Source organism: Aythya marila, assembly GCF_965140915.1.
Source record: "Aythya marila genome assembly, chromosome: 12".
NCBI classification, from domain to species: Eukaryota; Metazoa; Chordata; class Aves; order Anseriformes; family Anatidae; genus Aythya; species Aythya marila.
The window spans coordinates 4,009,556-4,032,003 of NC_139053.1; the positions used below are offsets into that span (position 1 = coordinate 4,009,556).

The window sequence follows — 22,448 nt, forward strand, 5'->3', positions numbered from 1 at the left end:
GACCCTATTTTTCTTCTTCAAATGAAAGTAAAGACTGTCATTTAGATCTTCAGCTCTCCTAGTAGTAGGAATTCTTGTTTTGTTTTTGTTTCTGGTATGCACTAATCAGTTAACTACCTTAGAAAATCTTGGGGGTTTTTTGTTCTTTTTTTTTTTTTTTTTTTTTTTTCCATTATAAAATAGAGTCATAGTATAAACTGTATCACTTGTAGAAGTATATGATGTAGTGCTTTGATTTAGGGCTTAAAGTATTTTCTTCTATCTTCTGGTACGTATGCCATTTCTAAGCTAATAGCTGGAAGAGTAATGAGGACATAAAAAAAGCATTTTAGTTTCTTGTGAGTTTATACTAAAACTAATATAGAAAAGCTAAAATAATCCTTCACCTCGATTTCATCTGAGCAGGTTGAAGCACTTCAGTGGGCCTATTTGGCTGAGGGTATGGAAAAATTAGCAGGCTGGCTGTTCTGTCTACAGCTCTTCAGATACGTTTGGGTTGATAGAAGGAGAAGCTGTAGCTCTTAAGAGGGTTTTCTGTTTTATTAGCTCATCACTAATTAAAGAAACTTTTATAGGTAATTTCTGAACATCCCGTATTGTATAGTCTTATCAAAGTCTATTGCCCTTCTCAGTGATCCATAGCAAAATGGAGCCATCATATTCCTTTGGGGTTTCTGTGGTATTATGGTTATTAAAAATTAGCCAACTGCATATTTTGACATGCACGCTTTTGTTTCTTTTTTTTTTTAAATGAAGAAAATCTCACTATATCACCTGCTACTAACTTGGTGTAAGTTGCTCTTAGACTCTAATGGGTGGCTTGTGAGCGAACATGAGATAGTAATTTGGGATGCTAATGTAGGGGGCCTGTTCTACTTGTAAGGGATGAGATAGAAGAGAATAGGAAAAGTGTGGAAGACAACGAAATAGCAAGTTATGTGCGATGGGAGGAAGTGTCAGATCACGGCCTAAAAAGAGAAGAGAGATACAAGTACAGAAAAACTAAGCTGTATGATTTGGGCTATAAAAATTGTTCTAACACAGCTGAGGAATATTAAGGCATCAGAAAAGATAATGTGGCATAAGTTAACTGCTTGGTGGGCTCTTTTGACACTGATTTATTTAAGTAGTTTTAGGGTAAGTGTGAGATGAAGATAAGCTCCTTGACAACCTATAAAGACAAAGCCAGCTCTCTGATACACTTTGAAGGTGGAGGATACTGGCCTGATCCAGACAGTGAGCAGCATAAGTAAACAGATGCTAAATAGATGAAAGTGATCTTCATCAGTTCATGTAATCACACAGATAAAACTGGTATCAAAACAGGTATCTTAAGCTGAATTGGTTTGTTTATCCTGGTCCCTAAAGCATCATCTGTCTGTGCTTCCATTTAAAACCTGTGGTTCTTTCAAAGTATGGACTGCTGCTTTGTCTCCCTGTCTGACACCTAGCACAACAGAATCTGCCTCTGGAGAGAGATTTCGTGCCTTAGTAAGTGCTGAATTAGGTCAGTCTATGGTGTTAAGTATGATTGGAAAGGAAGAGGGGCTGTCTGCTTTCCCTTGCTGTTCAGAAGCAGTGGGACAGGTGGCACTCGCTGCTGCTTTGGCCTCTTTGCAGTCTGCAAAAAGTTGAATCTCCATCTGTGTAGATCAGGAGTTATCTTTGCTGTGTGGTTTTATTTTTACCCTCTATGCAAAGAAACGAGATAAGATTTAAATAAGCATTTGTTGTGAAGTACTTTTTATACGTCATGCCTTGGCATTCAGATGTTCTGCGTTGGGGGTATTTTTTTTGCATTATGTTTTATTTTAAAGATCCTCTCTGTAGGGGAACAAGAATAAGTTTAGCCAGTACTATCTGGCTTGGTTTTACATTTGTATTTTGAGTGAGGGGAAAAAAAAATAATCAGAGCACAGTAAAATTATAAAATGAAAACTGTAATGTGAGAACGAATTAATTTGAAATCACTTTGTAGTTTAAGTACAATAAATGAAACACATATCTTGTGGAATATTAACATATACCAACCAACCAAAAATGCTTAGAAACTGAAGTTCTGTTTCCTTAATGAGTAATTTTCAGTAAAAGCATTCCCAGAGGACTGGAAAGAAACATCTAGCCTTACATTTGCTGTTGCAAATTCAAATTCAGGCAATGGTAATTGTAATTGAAAATAATATAATGATTCTTTTCTGGCACAGATGAATTGAGTAAACAATCTAAATATAGTTGCACTGGACATGCTGTTAAGATAGAATACGCTAAAATAATTGGCAGAAAATAAAAACTCTGACAGTCACAGCAGATTAAGGAACCTGAAGTTTATCCACAAGGGCTGAAACATGGTGGGCCTTTCTGTCTGAAGAAGCTTTTACCGAGCAATGTGGAGTTTTTTTGTCTATCCTCCAGATAAATTCAAACTGTTTAACTTCTGTACTTTCCAGGAAAAACAGCATGTATTTAAATCACTTTGCTCTAACTTCATTTTGTTTCTGTATTATTTTCCTAAGCTCCTCGCTTCTGTGAGAGGCAGTGTGTCAGACATAATTCAGTGACCACATAAAAACATAGTTTGAGAATTGTACACAAAAGATATGGTAAGATGTTTGTCTTTTTTCTGCCGAATCTGGGTGTCTTTGTATTACTGCTATATTAAGGACTTAAATCAAAATGCCTGTGAGCTGGAACAAGGTATCGTCGCAATAATCTGTGTGCTGTTAGAACTATTGTGGCTGCTGTGTGGTTGTCTTGACACGCGGGAGGGTCTTAATGCAGCCCTGGCACTGCCAGGTGCTGTGAGTCATGGCCATGTAAATGCCTTTACCGCTTCTAGAGATGCATTGGGATTTCAGTATACATTCTCTAGGCTTTGTGTTCCTTTTTTTAACAAAAATCTCAGCTGGGATTCTTTGTTTTCTTTCCCTTCTGATGTGAATTTTTTGAACTTTTAAGGAAAATTGCATTGGCCTTTTCCCTCCCCCCTCACTGCTTGTTAGAGAGTGAAGGGCACTTCCAGAATTTGACTGAAGAATGGCTGACTCAGCTAGAAAATGCATGATGTTTCTAAATAGCCTTTTCTGAGGAATTGCCTCTCTTTAGTAAGTTGAAGTTCAAAGTCATGACTTAAAAATCATGTTGACCACATTCAAGAATGGTGCTCTTTTTTGCCTTTTTTTCTAATATCCTCTCAGTTTACCCCCTAATCTAATGTAGTATCACACTGTTTTTTTTAAGACCGGATTTTTTTTGTTACTGTTATCTCTGTAAGGATAATATGGATTTTTATTAGTCGTTTGTTCCCCTTCTTCTGTGGTGTTTAAAAAAGAAAGTTGATGACTCGAAGTTTGGCAGTTTATGTATCTTTGTAAAAGGAACATGAGGCTAATAATTTTTGATATTCTTCAGTTATTCTGGCAGTTACAAGCATGTGCATTATGGAAAGCAGTTATTCAGGACAGTTCTCCCACTTAGGAGCTTTTACTCCTGTGCTCCAGATCCACCAGTTTCCACTTGGCTTTGGATGGTAGTTTTCAGGTGACTTTCAAAGCAATTAACCAAATCTGCCACATCAAAGACAGAATTTCACCCAACACATTCTCACTGTAGTTGAGTTTTACTTCAGCCATACCTCTCAGGTACCTTAAGACAAAACCCCTCCTCGTCCTGCTCTTGGATGTTGGGGGACAGCAGCGTGAAGCCGTAACTCCAGTCTGTGTGTGTCAGCAGGACTTGCTGCGAGCATTTCTTTGCACACTTTCCATGTCGTGGGATACTGGGAATTGAAATGCATCGTGTTAATCGCAAAGCATCTCCATGCTCCATCTACCTACAGACAAATCTGGTCCCATACAGTCCTGAAACTACACAGAGAAGCATCAGGACATCCCTGCTTACTGCCTGATCTGATATTGAAGATGGTTTAGGGCTGTAGTATGCAACTACTCAAAATAAAGTTGGCGCTGCCCACACGTCCTACAGCTACATCTCGCTGCCTGTGTAAGGCGTTTTCCCAGCTGCAGCAGCGCTGGCGCTACCCGTGTGGCACCGAGGCTCCCCCTTGGCTCCTCGGGGAGCCCCTCGGCCGCCCGCCGTCACAGAGGGGCTGGGGGGGGGCACCCGTTGGGGAACGGCCGCCCGCGGCTGAGGGGCGCGGGGCTGGCCCCGCGGCGGCTCCTCGGGGCCGGGCGGCCGCTGCCGCCCCCTGCCGCCCAGCGGGGCCTCCCCGGGCAGCCCTCGGTGCGCTCAGCGCCGCTCAGCGCCGGGGGCGGCCGTGTCCTGAGGGGGGCCGGGGGCGTTTGTTACGCCGGGCCCGGCCGTGTGAGTGTGTGCGGGGTGTGTGAGTGTGAGCGTGCCCGTGTGTGTGTGTGTGTGTGCGTGTGTGTGTGTGTGTGTGTGCGTGTGTGTGTGCGTGTGCCGGCCCGGCCGGGCCCCGCCTCGCCGCGCTCGCCAGGAGGGGCGGGGGCTGTGGAGCGACGGCAGCGATCAGGCAGGCGCGGAGCTGCCCTTCCATAGGAGCCGCCATTAGCGCTGGGACCCGCTGACAGGGTCTCGGCGGCGGCGGCCGGCGCGGCGCGGCGCGGGGAGCGGAGGCAGCCGGGGTGGGGTCCCCGTTTGATGGATCCCCGGATCGCCTGGTTCCAGCCAGAGCAGCTCGGCCCCTCGAACCGCCTGTGGATGCAGATCTGGGAGACCACGCAGGGGGTCCGCAACCTCTACTTCCAGCAGCAGCAGCAGCAGGAGCAGCAGCAGCAGCAGCAGCAGCAGCAGAGCGCCCCCGCCGGGGCCGGCCCGGCCTCCCCGCCCGGCATGTACCGCGCCCCCCGCGCCGACCCCCAGCCCGACTTCCTGCCGCTCGAGAGCGCCAACAACCAGCACAACCGCAGCCTCCGCCAGGCCTCGCCGCCCCCGGGGGCCGCCGCCGCCTGGGCCCGGCCCGCCCGGGGGGTGCCGCCCGCCGCCGCCGCCGCCGCCGCGGCCGCCGCCGCCAGCAACAAGAGGAAGCGCGACAACAAGGCCAGCACCTTCGGCCTCAACTACAGCCTGCTGCTGGGCGCCCCCGCGCAGGGCCGGGCCCCCGCCCTGGGCGACGGGCCGGCGGGCAGGGCCCAGGCCGGCCTGGCCGAGCCGCCCTACACCGGCACCCCCTGGAAGAAGCGCAACTACAGCCAGGGCGTCGTGGGGTGAGCGGGGCGCGGGGGGAGGAGGAGGAGGAGGGGGAGGAGGGGGAGGAGGAGGAGGCCCGGGGCCGGCGGGGGGCGCTGGGCCGCGGCACCTGAGGCGGGCGGCGGGGCCCAGGCAGGCGCAGGCCCCGCGGGCGGCGCAGGGCAGGGCAGGGCCGGGCACGGGCGGTGCGGGAGCGGGCGGCGGGGCCTGGTGCGGCAGGTGCCGGGGCGGGACGGGACGGGACGGGACGGGACGGGCAGGGGGCAGCGCCTGGTGCCGGGGGGTGCCCGGGTGCGGCCCCCCCGGCTGTCCCCGCACGCGGTGCGCAGCCCCCTCCGCGCCGTGCCCCTGCTGCGGGGAGGGCCGGGGCCGGGAGCTGCCCGCAGCGCGGCGGGGGCACGGCGCTGTCAGCCGCTGTTCTGCCCGTGTGGCCGTGCCGCACGCCCCTGCGGCTCGGAGCTCCCCTGGAAGAAGCGCCCAGCAGGGCTGTGAGTTGAGGAGGAGCCGCTCAGTGAGCGCACACACCGGGCGGTTACGGTTACGCAGGGAGCGCGTTTTCTAGAGCCGTGACAGAAGAGGCAGGCGCACGTGCTGGCACCTGTGCTCAGCTGGGAGCCTGTGTGCGCGCACAGGGCGTTACGGGTTGCGGTGTGGGGTTATTAATGGCTTTCATGGAGCGCTGACTATGGAATGCGTGTGCTGATCTGAGTGTCTTGGCTGTGCTGGTTTTGCGTTAGCTTAGGTCTCATCAGTTGGCGTTGTGCGAGCCCACAGAGATCGAGGGCAGGCAAACACGTCTCTTCTGTCCCATCTACCCAAAAACCGTTCTGAGCTCCTCCTCCCCCATTTTGTAAATGTGAGGATGGCTTTGGGTACAGGTGATTCCTTGGATAAAATGCCATTGACAACTTCTGTAGCCTTTTTATGTTTTATTTATCTTTTTATTGCGTTCGTGCTTTTCAAAATATAACCTTTGTCTTTGACCCATAGCTTAGCCCTCCTCCCCCCGGCAGGAGCATGTTGACGTGTATTTGACTTGTTAAGTATGGATTTCTGCTGTGGCATGTGCAGGTGTAGTACCCTTTCCAATCCTTCTCCTTTACAAAAACGTCTGGCTTCGTTCCAGGGTTGGATGGCTGAGGTGTATGGTGACAGCAGGAGGCCACGAAGAGCTCATTTTAGAAATCAGTAATGATTTGGGTGCGTCGCTTTCTGTGTGCCCAGCTTGCACCTAAAGGTCCTTCTGCCACCTCCCACCAGAAAGCATTGACCTCGTGCCTTCTGAAAACTGCAGTTCTGTAAGATCTGTCAGAATGAATATTCAAAGTTGCTGGTTGTTTTGGAAGGCGAGCTCTTATAGCCTCGGGCTCCCTACTTTCTTGCCAGCTCCTATGTTACCTTTACTGCTGGGGTTATAATAATTCATAAAATGACATTGCAGAAGTGTGCTGTTTTAACTTCTGTAGTCACTGGACGCTGGAGCCTTCCATGACTTCCTTCACAAGACTTAAAAGCAGCGTGTTCAAAGCATACTAAATACCATGTGTTATTTTTTGTAAGTTAGTTTTTGGACTCTGTCTGTCTTCTAGCTTGTCATTTATTTACTTGAAGGTTGAGGATCGTTTTTAGAAGCGCCATTCTCTCTTGTAAACTGTAAACCTTTTCTCGGCATTGGAGATGCAGGGTAGGAAAAGGGGGTGAGCTTCCTCAAGAGATATAAACTAATAATTGTACGTAAGAATTCAAGACGATGGCTGTCACAACAGCAGAATTTTGTTTGAAAGAGTTTCAAAAGCCAAATGGATGTACTGTGTGTATTTTTTTTTCCTCTTAGTATTTAAAATCATTGAAATACGTCGGCTTGTCCTAGGTTTGGCTGTCAAATTTGTGGCATATATTTACATGATGCCCAGATTTTCTCTTAGCTATTTCCTTTGTTCGTAGCGGGGTAAGGTAGAGTGTCTCTAAGATGTGCCCCTGAATTCCATTTTCAAAGTGATGGAAGTAAGTGGCATTTGCTTTTTAAATGCTACTTATTCCTAAGGTATTAAGAGGCTATTAGCTAACAAGTCTTAATGAAAAATAGTGAAAACAAGTATTAAAAGGAGCTGTAGCCTCTCAGGAAAGCACGGAAAACCCTCAGATTTTCTGCAGATTGTTCTGTGACTGGCTGGCTGCTGGCGAGGCGTGGCGAAGCCTGCAGAGCTGCTTGGGTTGTGCTGAGCTGCTCCCATCCCTGTCATACATGGTTCTTTTTAATAGCTGCAGTCTTGGGGCTGAGATCACCACGTATGGTGAGGATGGACAGAGAGGTTCATAACCTAGCAAATGAGGCCATGGCGGAAATATGTGTTTTAAATTCCTTTTTTCCGAGATGGGCTCCTGCGTTTGTGTTGGCAATGCCTGGCAGCTGATAGGAGAGGAAAAGATACTGGAGCTCTGTTACAGGCACTACTTCTGTGTTAACAGGTATCTTTTTCTCCTCCCTAAATTGTTCCAATGCAAGTGGTAAATGTAATAAAGGCTTGACGCTTTCCCCTACCTACCATCCTATAACTGTTTTCAGCTGATGGCTTTAAATTCAGAGTCTCCTGAACGCTGCCGTGTTGTTGAACTGTCCCCTTTTCAGAAAGCTTAGGCCTGACTTGACAGCAAGCACAGTTGAAAGCTGACATGTGGAATTCACGTTTCCAGTGCAGGGATGTCACTTGCGTGTACAGCTGTGTGAAACCAGCTCTGAATACACAATTACATTGATCAGCTGTCTGGAAAAACAGTCCAATAATTCTTAGCTAGTGGGGCAGTTTGTGTAAACACCTAACAGCCTGTAACTAGTTTGCTGCTAGGCTGTCCAGGTAAATGTTTGAGTCTTCTCAGTTTTTTGATTTTTGAGATACAGTATTTTCTTGGTTTGCTCTATCTGTACGTAAGGTGATATCCAAATCATTCAGAAATAAGCTTCAAGTGTGTTGTTCTGATTTCAGGGTGGGTTTCTTACAAAGCCCGCACAGTGTTTGTGAACGTGCCTCAGTACCGGGATGCTGGCTGCCTTCAACATGTGGCCGGTTTTGGCAGAGTTAATGGTGCTGTTGTACACATCGTATTCGGGCATATCTGTAATATTTCTCCTTAATCTGTTTTCAGACTTGTAGTTCTGTGAATAATGTAGATGTTCACATTACACATGATCTTTCCTTAGTTCTGGCACTCCTACCGTTGTGAGGTCCAAAACCCCGCTGTAAACGAATTGTCCAGTGCTGCCCGTGATTGCTTTGCACTGGTCACATTCAGGCCGTGTGTCTTACATCCTCCATGGGCTTTGTCAGCAGGCAGTAGTGCTAAAAAGAACAAACAGCACAGGGAATGAACCTAAAGTCGTGCAGGATCCGTATGATGTTTCTGGTGACAAACATACCTCTGAGGACTGTAATTGAATTTACCTGGATGTGGTACTCTGGGCAGCATCACTCAGGGATGCAGGATTTGTGCTTTGGGGTTTGTGGAGGGTTTTCTTGTCATTCCCTTCCTTCCCAGGGCAATAGTCAACTGTTAGCACTGTGCCACAGTTCCAAGGGCACAACAAGTGGCTGGGGTACAGAGACAGGTGCCTGACCACTTTTGCCAAGCGTAGGCTGAAGCCTGAACTGCAACAAAACAGCAAAAATAAAGACCAGCGCTTCAGTTTGGTCCATCTCCTCATGTGTTTCTCTGATGCTTGCACTGAAGGGAAGAGTTGATAAGCAGCTCCCAGGTAGGAGACGTGGATTTGGGAACTTTGTAGGAAGCTGGATAATTTTGACCAGAGTCTTCTTTCAAGTAGAAAGGCCCTGATTCATGTATGAGTTTAGGAGGGAAAAGGCCATGTGCACAGCTGAGGAAGAACCTGGGTTAAACAGAAGACAAAGTGTTTTGAAATGCTGAACTCATGGCGCTTTGAAGTGCTGGTGGAGACTTTGACACAGAGGGAGAGCCTCCCGTGACCCCACTGGAGGTGGGTGCCGGTGCGGGCTCAGCCTTGCGAATTGGTCGGCACGGCGTGGGGGTTCCCTGCTGCCCTCCTGGATTACAAGGGTACCGTGAAATAAAACCAGTACTGCTTCGGGAAGAAAATAACTTAAAGCCGCATGTGCTTACTGGAGAAGTTGTAATGGGATTTTTTTCATGTGAAGTATGCCAGCTTTTCATGTCTTGTAGTCGCTTTTTTGGAAGAAGCTGAGTGTGCTAAGGCAGCTGCAAGCTCATGCTCATTGAGCTTTGAGCTGACCAGAAGGCATGTAGCCGCACTGCTGCAGCAGTTGGTCTGAGATAACGTGCCCTGTGTCTCTTCAGGTCTTACTCGTGCGGGCCCTTGCTTGGTATCAGGCACAGCAGCATGATTTCCACAGGGGCTGGAGCAGGAAGAGAAAGCTGTGTGTGTGAGTACCTGCAGCAAAATGTCTAGCCGGGCTGAATGCCTGACTGGGGGAGGGAACTGTGATAAAATCCTAATCAGCCGTGCTGGTTTTCGTCATGTACTCCCAGCAGTTCACATCAAATGCATGGGTGGCACTTGCTTTGCTCTTGCAGTAGCTCGATACCTACAAGTGCTTCAGGTAAATAAAGCACACGCTTGTCAGACGCGGAGCATCTGTGCGACTGCTGCTGAGGCAGCAGCGAGGGGTGCGTGCGGCTCTTCCAGCACTTTGTCACTTAGAGGATCGCATGCGTTTGGGATCTAATGAAGAAGTGGATGTCAAAACATCAGCTGCAGTCGAATTCACCACATACATCATGCACAGAAATCAACTACTTGGGAAACGTTCACAGGTGGCAGTCTGCCTGCTCCCTGGAGGTGTCTCAGAACGGTACTGGCCCTTGGCTCCGTACCCCTGTAAGTGTTCAGGTACGCTGCAGGGCCGTGAGTCCAGTGCGAATCATTTTCTTCTGCCTCTCTGGTAGGAGTCCCAATCACTCCTGGTCTTGTCCCGTGCTGTGACCCAGGGCCCTGGCAGGACCCTTGTGACAGCTCCTGCAGTACTTGAAGGCGGGCGTCGGGGTTTTATGGACGCAAAGTCAGCTGTTAGCCCACGGCCTCCAGCAGTGGCAGCCTGTTGTTACCCTCTTGGAGGGTCTGGGAGAGAGAAGCAGGCTTCCTAGGAGATGAAACTGTTAGACTAGAGGCAGTTTGAGGAAACCTGTAGGAAATATACTGTAAATATTATATAACAGTATTGTTTGAGCTTGCAGAACCTTGGGACGGGGCCAAAATTTCAGCAAGTCTTGTTTAAACAGTTTAAAGAGGACTTCAGAGGCCTGCTGGTTTCCACACATGCAGGGAAAGAGTATTTAAATGTATTTTTGTGGGCTGTTTTGTTTGCTCCGATTCTTATATTCCGTTTATGACTTGGGCACCTATTTACCTTGGAGCGGCTATATAAGGAACAGAAGTTTGGTGGACTTTTTTGGTGGACGGGGATGTCTATATTAAGTAATAGGAAGAGCATGTCGTGCCCTCTTGAGTGTTTGCTGGTTCCCAAGAGCTGATACGTGCTCTCCGTAGCAGTGTGCAGTTGGAGAAAGGGGACCTGCTCACCCCAAATCCTTATCAGTATCACATTAAACTGTGTTGGGGTTACAGCTCTTACTTTTTAATCGGCAAGCTGTTAGCTTGAGGTCAGCTTTAGGAAGCACGGGATTGTGTTGCTGGTCCTTGCCCTGTATCACAGAAGCATGTTGTTGTCTTTTCCTCTGCTTTGTTGTTTTTTAACCATCTTGCTGTTACACTTTGTTCCGGGGTAGCTTGTACTCACTTATTTCAGGTTGGAGAGTAAGATCTGTTTTTTACTTTGGGAGTTCTTAAAACTTTGAAATGCAGTCTGGGAGGCTGTATACATAACATTACAATCTCAGTAGGTAATAATGTAATATTTCATATTTCTTCTTCATGACCTCATAATTTGGTGATTCTGAGTGCATCTCTGAATATAGAGCGTGTTCTCCAAAATGACAGATATGCCAGAATACAGAGGTGACACCGTTATGTATTGAGGTGTTTGCGTGCTGGTAGTGATACTGCTACGTAACCTGCAAACCTCTCAGAGAGAGAAGTGTTTCTGAAGAAAACAAAGTGAAAATCTTGCATAATACATGTTATAAGCAAACAAACACTACCGCTGTTCTTAGCGAGCAGTTTGCATGCTAATTCATTAGTCGAACATGCTGTGAGCTCGTAATTTCTGAAATTACGACTTCATTCCTTTGAATTACCCTTGTGGATGAACTGCCAAAGAGTGCTCAAGATATTGGTCGCACTTGTGTATTGCTTTCTGTCCTTTCATCTAGAAATTGGGGCTAAACAAAGTATTGCTATAAGCAATTAAAAGCGTAAAAGCTAGGAAGCTGGCTGCTGGCTTCAGATATTCTTCCTAGGGTACAGGTAGCTTTAAAGAAGAAGTAATTTGAACTTTAATCATTTTGAAACTTTAACCTACAACAGATAACACAGCAGGATTTTTTTTTCCTGGAATATGAACTTCGGATGTCAAAGCAAGGCAGGCTGGATCGAGGCAACAGGGCTCATGTTTGTAAGGTGGCCCGAAACCTCTTCTGCGGAATCTCTGGAGCCTGTTTACCTAATACCAATTAACATATTAGTGCTGCTGTGTTCAGCACCCTTCTGAAGTCAGCTGTCCCTGATGGCTGTTGCTCTGACCTGTGGAGCAACGTCACAAAACCTGGGTGAGACCGGGTACCTGAGGGGTGCTGCAGCCCCGAGGAGGACGGCAGCAGCTCCTCGGCCACCACCGTGAGCTGGCCCTGCGGCCCGACCGAGGTGCATCGGCAACATCTGTTAACTTCCTTCCTCCCATGGTGACAATTAAGAGTATTTGGCAGCCCTCATTCCAGATCAGCCTCTCTGACAGTCTCGTAATGTCCTCCTTGGCATGGGAACTACCTCTGAATTATTCAGAAGCAATGTGCAGCTGAAGAGGCACGGTCTTGCTGCGATTACTTGGAGAAGGCTTTACAGTATGGAATGCCCCATCACCATACTGCATTGCATGGTCTTGCGTTTTATTTAGTTCTTCTGCACCGGATTTTACAGGGTTTTTACTGAAAAGCAGTGGTAGAGGGCTTGGGATCAAAGTCCATGCCCAGGTGTGCCTGCTGGGCCATCGTACTGGCGTGATGGGTGGGCCTGAAGGGAGGAACGAGACAGCCAGCACTGACCTGAGCGTGTCGGACAGGATGCTGTGATTCTACAGGTGGTGGGTTTTAACAGCAGGCAAATGCAAACCAAGTCCTCTCGGAACTTCCAAAGGAGGGAGAGCTGTGGTTACAGGTGACTGGGAGCCTCAGCTCATCATCTGCGCTCGGCGCAGGCTCGCTGCCAGGCTGAGCTGCGTGCACACATGTCAAGTGTCGCTGCCTTTCCTTCTGTTTGTTTACGGACCCGGCAAATGCTGCGAGAACTTGCATTAACCTGCCCCAAATACCACGCAGAAGTAAGCCCTTCATAAAATGTCTCGCTGTAATCAGAGCGGGGGCGTCAGTCACACAGGGCATGTGGGAGCACCTCACGGTGCTTTGGGACTGAGGCCTTGGTCTTACGGCCGCGTGTGGGCTGAGGGGAGCGAGCCTCGGTCAGGGCTTGCTGGCCTTGCCTGACCTCTTGATGTCGTGGTTGCTCCGGGCTGAGGATGTGTGACAGCACAGCTTGCCTCTTGCCTTCGTTTTTTCTCTCACTCTGTCAGTTTTGAAGCTATTCCCTTCCGCGTGGGGCTGCGTGGGCTCGTGGCTGCAGCCGCGCTGCCCGAGGTCAGGCCTGAGCCGTGCTGGGAGTGAGATCCCCACAGGTTTCTAGTGATTTTCTTTGCGATGTCACACTGTAGCTGGCTGAGTCAAGCAGCCTGTGAGGATCTTCTGTTTACTTGGCCTTCTGGTTGTGTTTTGGACTCGGTGCCTTATTCCCATTCATTCATGGGGATTTTTCCTTGTTGGAGTCATACTTGGCAGGTACTCCTGGGAGAACGATTTCATGTTGATTTTTGCCTTGAGGAGCTAGTTATCTGAGGTAAACAACTTCCTTACTCGTACCTCTGCTTCCAGCCTCGGCTAGAGAAGCTGGTCTCATCAAGCTGTTGGGTTTTGCTCTTAAACTTTTTTGAAATGAGGCAGAAAGAGCGACGTTGTCTTGCTTTTGTTGCTGTCTTGTAATTACATTATACATTTTCTTAGCTAAAATCTCTATAAATTTGAATTAGCCAGTGATGTTTTGAAGCTGCTCTTGTTACAATTTGGCCAAATGCGGCAGTGCTCATCCAGGTAGTAAAAGATACTATTTCAGTGGCAGTAAGTAGCAGTGGCGATTCCCAGGGTAGCAGTACCTTGGAGCAGATGAATAGAATAACTGCGTAATAATAAACTTCCCCTCTCAGTTCTTGTATAATGCAGTATTTGCCTGTAGGCAGTAAGTCACTGAGCATCATATGCTGGAATAGTTCACTTCAGCACTTGCTCCTGAAGCATTCCACTTCAGGCACGCTGCAGCGTGTCAATTCAGCTGCCTGTAGAGATTCGGGGACCCTCCTGCGGGTTTCTGATAGCTGGCCAGTTGGGCTCCACTGCCAGGTCTTCTACTCAATTTTGGGTACACTAGACAAATCTGCTTAATGTTCAGATTATTAATTAAATTATTTTGAGATAGCGGTTTCAGTAAACTAGTTGGATGAATCTGGAGTGCATATTGGGAGAGCTCTGGACAGCCTCATTTCCATTTGCTGCTTTTGCCAGAAGGCTGCACGCAAATTTGGTACCACACGTGTGTGGTCTGGGGATGTCCCACCCTAGGGCAGGGTCCAGTGTTCAGCTGCCTGATGTTATTATGCCTCGGCCTGCTGTGACTCTCAAGCTATTACAGTCCCTAATGTACCCTACACAGATCACTTTGTCCTTGCGTCCAAGCAGAATTCAGTAGTTAGTGTAGTTGCTTTAAATCCTTTACAAGCCATCCTTCAGCATATAATGGTCTCTCTGAATTTTAAGATTTTAGACCCTCGGTCGGTGAAGGGTATTTTCTAGGCTTGTATTGGTAGCTTTCTGGCAGAAAGCTGAACCTTCTGAGGGAAAGAAGATACAAACCATGAGCTGACCTGCAGGTTTAGTAAGAGACCACCTCTTCTAGATGCTGTGAGGAGGAGTCTGGTAGCTGCAGTGGAGGAGAAAGCGTTTCTCCTGGTTCTGAGATCGAAGCTCCTCAGTGTGCATCTGTCATTGAGCTAATGGAGGTGACCTCAGGGAACACGTTTCTGTGATCTGCTTAAGTATTATTCTTCTCTGCCTCTTGCTGTTTGGAGCCTTGTAGCCCAGAGCAGTCGAGCAGACTGAAAGATGCTGATGAGTCTCCAAAATATTTGGCAGGTTGTGTGGAAGCATGGCATGCTGCTGCTCACAGCTCATGCTAGTGCCTCTGCACCTTGTCTTGCCAGTGACAGTATCTGAGCTCCAGAAAACAAACCAGAATACAAACAGGTAGTTCGTATATACCTTTGAGAGAGTATGCTATTGGATAAATGAGTCCCAAAATGAATACTGAGTTTTTAAATCCAAACATAGCTCACTGTGCACCCCTTTACTGTAAAAATAACAAATCATCAGTGTAAAAAGCTGCCTGAGATGTTCCTTGTACTTTGCAATAGTATGTGTAATTCTTCCTTCTCCCTTAAAATGCACTCACTCTAGTGACTTCTGAACATTTGGAAATTGAGAGGGAAAAATACTTCTGTGACTCAAATTTTGCCTTGATATGACAACGCTGCTTACTGTTATAGCACTGTGTCACTGCCGTTCAGTAAAAGTCATGAATGGTTTTGAACATGTGCTAGGCAGGTAAGTCAGGATCACTGTCCTGACTTACTTTACTACACGAATATTTTTATATTTACTATATTTACTTTATTTTACTACACGAATATAAATTTGTCGTGGTTTAACCCGGCTGGCAGCTAAACACCACGCAGCCGTTCGCTCACCCTCCCCCCTCCCTCTCTGGGACGGGGGAGAGAAATGGAAAGTGAAGCCCGTGAGTTGAGATAAAGACAGTTTAATAAGACAGGAAAATAATAATAATAATAATAATGATGATGATACAATGGTGATAATACGAAAGTAATAATAGTATGTACAAACAAGTGATGCACAATGCAATTGCTCACCACCCGCTGACCGATGCCCAGCCTAACCCCGAGCAGTCCGGCCCCCTCCCCCCGGCTAGCCACCCCTATATATTGTTTAGCATGACGTCAGATGGTATGGAATACCCCTTTGGCTAGTTTGGGTCACCTGTCCTGGGTCTGTCCCCTCCCAGCTCTTACTGCACCCCCAGCCTGCCTGTTGGCAGGACAGAGCGAAAGGCTGAGATGTCCTTGGCTTGGTATAAGCACTGCTCTGCAACAATTAAAACATCGGGGTGTTATCAGCACTCTTCTCATTCTAAGCCAAAACACAGCATTCCACCAGCTACTAGGAAGAAAATTAATTCTGTGCTAACTGAAACCAGGACAAAATTTAACATACAAATCTAAAACCTTGTGCAAAATAGTAAGTGCTAACTTCAAATCTTTTCACAAAAATAAATAAATAAATAAATACTTTTAATGTAGAAGATGCAACCAAACCCTCCATCCCGTTAGCCCCCTCAAAATAGCCACCCAATACTATAAATATAAGAAAGCTTTAGGAATGTGCACTGACTTTCCAGGTGGCATACTTTTCCAGATTTCATCGTTTGAAAATGTTCCTATGCTGGAGTTGAAAAGGTCTTAAACTGCAAATGTAGCTTGTTTATTGGACTTACAAATAATAGAAAAAAAATGTTTAGTGTTGTGTGAATGAAATGGAGGTGTTTTGAGTTTTATGCTGTTCTTGGTTCTTCTGTCTACTTAGTAGCGAAGAAGCAGGCTTGTTGCACAAATGGACGTGAGGGGTTTCTGGAATTACCACTGCACTCAGAGGTGCGTGCTGCTCAGCTGCAGAGACAAGTGGGTAAGCAGGACCAGCTGTAGGTAGGAACTCAGATGTTAAACATCTTTCTTACTTGACTTTGGTGTGAATATGGTAAGCCTGGGATTGCATTAGTGTCTCTCTTCAACTGAAGACTGGCATGGGTACATTTGGGGTGGAGCTTTAAGGGTTTAAGTCAACTCTGATGGAAGGAGACTATGGTGAATAATTGCATAACCCTCCTTCTTTTCATTTAACTAATCTTTTAAGTTAAATCAGTTATCAAGTTGTGAGCAAGAAGAGTATTTGCTAGGCAGAACCTGCTGTGTCTGTGAAAGCAGACGACTTGTCTCAAATTTATTCTGTTTTGGAGCAGGCCCTGCTTTGGGTCCCCTGCAAGGCTCGTTGGGTTGTTGTGTGTGCTTCTGTGGCACGCGTGAGCCCGGCATGCTCACAGCCATTTAGCCGTGCTGGGAAAGGGCTGCACTGCGATTTTTTAGCTCAGAGCCAAGTCTTCAGATGGAGATTTTTTGTTTGAGCACACATTATCCATCGGAAGTACTCAACAGCCTTTGGGGAGTATGGTCATCTCACCTCTGCCCTGACAGCGTGCGCTGTCGTTTGTTGGCAGATCAGAGGCTGAGTGTTTGTTTAATAATATTTGCTGCACTGACAAAGTAGCAGCGATGTACTAGTGATGTATGGAGAACTTCCATGGTGGTGTATATTCATGAAACCAAACAGGAAGCTGACCTGCCATATTCCTACAGTCTGGTTTAACAGTAAACACCACAGTTACAATTGCAAAACTGATCTAATTTCTTAAAAACAAACAAATTTCCTTACTTCTTGTGTTGATACAGAAGGGTTTTTGCAAGCCTCTGAGGGGATGTACTGACAGTAACTTTTGTTACAGCCTGAGCACTAACTCAGCTGTTACTGTGTTATTGGGAAAGTTCAGCTAAAATAAACTACTACTGATAGTTACTTTTACTTCTCATTAAGCTCTTGTTTAAAAATCTGTTGTTTGGGCTCATTGAATGAGAGTTTTTTAAGCAAGGGAAACTGGCAGGCTGAGGAATTACTAATTCCTCCCTATAGGAAGTAGATACTTCTACAACTTCTCCGTGGTTTTAGCTGTTTGGAATTTTACCTCAATTTGTCATTACAGAATGTAGAAAGTGCATACTAATAGTTGCCCTCTAAACCTAAGGTGTTGTGTTGTTGTTTTTTGTTTTTGTTTTTTGTTTTTTTTTTTTTTAATATGAATCAGTCTTCTAGATTATGAGTTTGCAAAATGCATAGCTGATCTATGCATCCAACCATATTCCAACAGACTAAAGCTTTTCAAAAAGTCAGCGGAAGAAAAACCTCGTGGTAGTATTTTACATATGCTCGCTAGAGGAGATGCTGGAATTACTGGTGTGTTTCAAGATAATTAGATATCACCAAGAGTTGAAGGCCTTTTTGTCATTATGAAATAAAACAGATATATCCTTTCTCTATCTACTCGTCCCACTTTTTTTTTTCCTGCACAAACCTTTCCCTCCTGCTTCATCTTGTTCTTGTTAATCCTTTTCTCTTTCAGCAAAGTTGAGGTAGCAGTTTCTCTCTCCCCCCCGCCCCCCAACTCCTCTGTTAACAACACACATTAACTTTCCTTCCTTTGGCAACCTATTGCCTGGGAGAATAGAAGCAGAAGACTTGGTACGCATACGGCCTGGGTTTAAAAGCCAGTGGATCAGTTGTGGAGTCATATTTGAGACTGCTTATAGGTATGATTCATTCAAGCATTTAATTTCTAATTAAAGTTCTGTAGGATCTTTTTCCTCTTAAAAGACAAATTTCTCTAGGAAAAAAAAACTCTCTTCCAACCTAGAAATTCTGTGATTCTGTGGTAGTATATCTGGAGTGTATTTTAGAAGACAAAGCACATGTTGCAATTTATAAACAGACAAAAACGCTCACTTCTATGTTGTCTGAGAAATGCAGTCTTTAATAGTAGTTTCTGACCAAAGAATACGCTTGGAGTTTTAATCAGTTTAAAGAAGATAGTATTCATCCAGATTGAAGCAAAGGATCTATAAAATAATGATAAAAAAAATAACTGAAATGATGGAGACAATTTAAATTCAATAGTTGGAATAGAAAAAACCTGCCCACATTGCTTCTTTCTTCTGTGTTTTAATACGACTGCTTCACTTTGGCCATTTCCTTTTGGCAGTGTTATTTTAGTGCTTTTTATGATGCAGTTAAACCCATAAGTTAATTTAAATCCAGATCATAGATAAAAAGCTACATTGTTTTGGTGTGTCTAGGGGGAATGGTGTTTATTGGGAAGAAGAAGGAAGGGGCTACACTACCTATGTTTTCAAATATTTACACAGGATAGAAATTTTACGTCTTGTAATGCAGATTTTTGTAGCATCTTTTGCTCCACCACATTTGAAGAAATGTGTATTACTATCAGTTGACCATACTGAAGAAATGTGTATTATTATCAGTCCCCCATAAATTTTTAAAGTGTACAAACCCCATTCATGAAAACATTGTCAAGTTTAATGTCAGGTTAGTTTCATCTTGAAAGGCATTGGTCCTGAAAACAGGATCTGGGTTCCTGCATCACGCAGGTGTTTGGGAAAATGCTGCCCTCCCTCAGCGCGAAAAGGCACTTCTATCTACGGCACTACAAATGCTGCTCAGTAATGTCCTGCTTCTTGTGGGTAACTGCTGAAAGCCCCCCAGCGATGGCTCGTCCTGCCTTCTGGGCATGGGGGTGCCAGCTGAAGGTGTTTGTCCTGCTGGCAGCTGCTTGCCCCGTGCTGCCCCGGTGGAGGTGGCAGCGGCAGCTGCAGCGCTCAGGAAGCCCCTTCGGAGAGCTGGCAGCGTGGCTGGCCGGGGGGTGCTGGGTTTAACTTCACTATCTTTGCCTGAGGTGGATTAGGGAGGCTCACATAATCCTTTTATAGCAGACCTTGCGAGCACAAAGCCAGGGAGCGGTGACAAACACCTGGGCTGTAACGGAAGAGGGCAGAAATAAATCCCATTTGTCTAGCTTGTTGCAAAGTGAAGTCCTCTGTTTGTATCGTAGGGAACTGCTTTGTGCAGCAGATAGCCAGATTTTTAGTGATGCTTACTGAACATATGGTGGAAAAGCACCTGTTTTTTTTTCCTGCACGTCTATTTTAATGTGAACTCTGAGAAGGTGGCCTGGTGAAGCTGTATTTCAAACAGGTAAACTTACCTGAAGGAAAATGTGATCAAAAACCCCACCTCCGAAAGCTTTTCTGTTTCTGTTAGGTTACTAATATGGAAATCTTTTTGGCTGTTTCATTTTAAAGTTCCCCGAGGACATATGTGGCTACAGTACTGTTGCTGTGTGACCTGTGGTATATTGATATGGTTCGGTCACCAGGGATATGAAAAGTGATGGTCAAAGTCTCTGAGGCTGTTGAAAGTTGTTTGCTTCATTATGTGCAATTTTAGTTTCTTACCAGGGCCGATGTAGCAGTCATCGTGAAGCTTAATTGCCTATTAAATCACCTGCAGATGCAGTTAGGTGTTTCCTCAGTAGCTTAAAACCTAGCACATATTAAAAGAATTTGTCTGCTAGAGAGGCACAGGTGGTAGGGAGAGGACCTCAGCAGATGCTTCGTATTTACAGTTCCCTTCACATCTCTCATGTTTGTTTTTGTGTGAGATTGAAGGTAGGCAAAATAATTTGTGCTCTTTACAGTGTCTACTCTTGTTCTTGCTTTGTTACTGAATGCATGTAGATGGTGATAGTAACCTAGAAATTATTTATTAGGCTTGTGGGAGCTAAGTATTAAAATTGAAAGAGAATTCGGGAAGCTGTTGGATTCCCCATCTTGTAGAGTGCTGGTGTTACTTTTGAACTACTACTGCTAATAATAACGGGGGGAAAGGATTGGGCTGCCAGTGTCTTTCCTTTGTCTCAGAGTTTTGTTCAAAGACCCTTCAGAACCAAATAAGAGATGGACAAGCTTTCAAGTTCATCAAACTTCTAAAGGATCAGAAATCCCTGCCGTAATTGTGTTTTTTTTTTTTTTGTTGTTTGTTTGTTTTTAGACAGTTCCAAAAACAGTGCCGCCATCTTATTAAAAGGAAGCTTCAGACCAAAATTGTTCTCCTCCTGTGCAACACTGGTTTTCCTAACTGGAGCAGAGGGATGGATGCAGTTAGGGCTCTTAGTATTGATGCTTCCAAGAAGTTAATATGCCTAAGGTTCCTCCTTCCCCGGAGACTGAAATGCTATGTTGCTTCTCTCTGTTGCATTACATTCTTTTGTTGTTGTTTTTCCTTCAGAGAATACTTAAAATGGTAGGGGAGACTAAACAGTCAGATGGGAATTATTCAGCCAAAGAGAATTCAGATACAAAAGACTTATTCAGTGCTACAGGAGTACCTTGTAAATATCCCATCCAAGTGTGGGTATAAAATCAATAAACTCTGAAATCAGAAGTGATTCATCTTAAAACATAGAGTTTGGGGAGACAAAAGTTGTCTGTGTGTTCATTGCTTGCTTCTGCCCTCAGTCCACAGAGGTTCTCAATAATATAAGTTTTCATCACTCCAAAAATAGGGCTTCTTTCAGAAAGTCCTGTAGAATAAATTGTAGTACATGAGCACCATACGCTTTTTCTTTATTATTATTTTTACGTGTAGTTAATATCCAGTGTTTTAAATTCTCTTCAGTGATGTTGCAGATAGCCTTTCCAGTGCAGAGATATAGATGTGGCAAAGGCAGAAGAAGCTCTCTGGGACAGATGAGCAGAATTTTTAACTCAGTCGTTTTGAACAGTTGGAGCAGAAGCTCCGGGTAACACCCTTACTAGAGAAATTAGAACGTGCATGCCTGCATAATTTCTCTTGTGAAATGAAAAGTGAAGAAGAGCCAAAGGAGAGTGGAATAATAATGCAATTCTGGAATGACAAAAGCAGGAAACTTTTCAATTAAAACTTATTTCTCTGGTTAGCATAACACTGCATGTTGGCACACGATGGCAACACTTAACTGCTCTTCTGTTTATTAATAATAATAACAAAAAAATCAGAATTATCTGTATCTTGCTGGCGGCTCTGCTTAGTGTGACTGCTGCCTGCTTCGCAGCTGCTCAGGGCAGGACGGGAAGGGCCAGGCTAGGTGTGAACTTGGGGCAGCCACTGGCAAGGCTTGCAAATGGCTTACGTCTGGCTGGCTCCCTCCAAGCTGTCGAAACCTGTAAGCACAGCGGGCCAATCATTTAGTCTGTATCAAGATCCCAGTGCACAGAAACAATACTTCTAGCATCTCCAGCAATGTTTGTGAAGCAGTGTGACTGCCAGTGTCACTCCTGGTTCCAGTTCGGGACTTGTAATAGTGAGTTGTGCTGCTTTATGCCTCGGGCAACTGAAGAATGTAGTCCAACTTATGTGATGGACCCGTATCTTCTCTGTGCAGTGCATTTGAAACAGAAATAACATTTTGTTTGTATGTGACTGTTTTTAATCAATTGGCAAACATGCAGAAGGATTTGTCCTCCAGAATATCGTCATCTTGGACACGTAAACTAGTTGGAGAATCCCGAGTTGCATTTGTAGAGCCCACAAGTTGTGCTGCGAAAGAAAGTGAGGTGTGATCAAACTGAGAAAGAAATCTAACGTCCTGTGTTCCGTATCACTTGCATTGGTACAAGAGCTGCAGCTTTCCACCTAAACAGTGCCAGTCTAACAGCCTTTGTGTTCCTCACGGTGTGATTTGGTGACGTTACAATGGGAAGTTCTTGTGATTACAGCTTTTTGACCAGCATTTATTTTTTAATGTTGCATCGTTATCTCTGTCAGGTAAACATAACAAATGCTATAATCCACTGTATTTAGTGGCATCTGTTTTCTGTTACTTCAGTTCTGTTTGGTCTGTAAAACTCAAATGAAGTCAGCTTTCAAGGTTTTAAAACGGGATATGATGCGGCTAGTACTTTGTTTTAAAACATAGAGAAAGTATAAGATTTTTTTTCCAAAAGGTTAAGATTTCCTGCAATACAGGACTAAGATGCCCTTGTTTATTGCTATTTGCTGTAATAAATAGAGTAAACTAATGTTCCTATGCATTGCAAGGAACTCTTCGTGCATCCAAGTAGGTCTTGGGTGTCAGTAGCTTCGATACAACTATAAAGCCAAATAAAATATCCCTGCATAGTGTAATCGGGTTTATTACAGTGTAATTTCCTTCTAAAAACAAGCCTCCTTTTAAGGACTTTTATCTTAAATAACTAATGAATGTAGTAGCGTTAAATAATAAA

The 22,448-nt window shown here is 45.5% G+C and overlaps 1 protein-coding gene across 3 annotated transcripts in view; it reads left to right on the forward strand.

Annotated features, from left to right (window-relative positions):
* The first annotated feature begins 4,427 nt into the window (after positions 1-4,427).
* TENT4B (terminal nucleotidyltransferase 4B) overlaps positions 4,428-22,448 on the forward strand; it is a 41,633-nt gene continuing 23,612 nt past the window's right edge. Inside the window, exon 1 of one of the 3 annotated variants that reach the window (XM_082770216.1) lies at positions 4,428-5,183. In XM_082770216.1, coding sequence (XP_082626342.1) covers positions 4,618-5,183 — 566 coding nt within the window. In that variant the 5' untranslated portion in view covers positions 4,428-4,617. The remainder of the gene's footprint in view (positions 5,184-22,448) is intronic. The other 2 variants (XM_082770217.1, XM_082770215.1) reach the window with 2 other exon arrangements.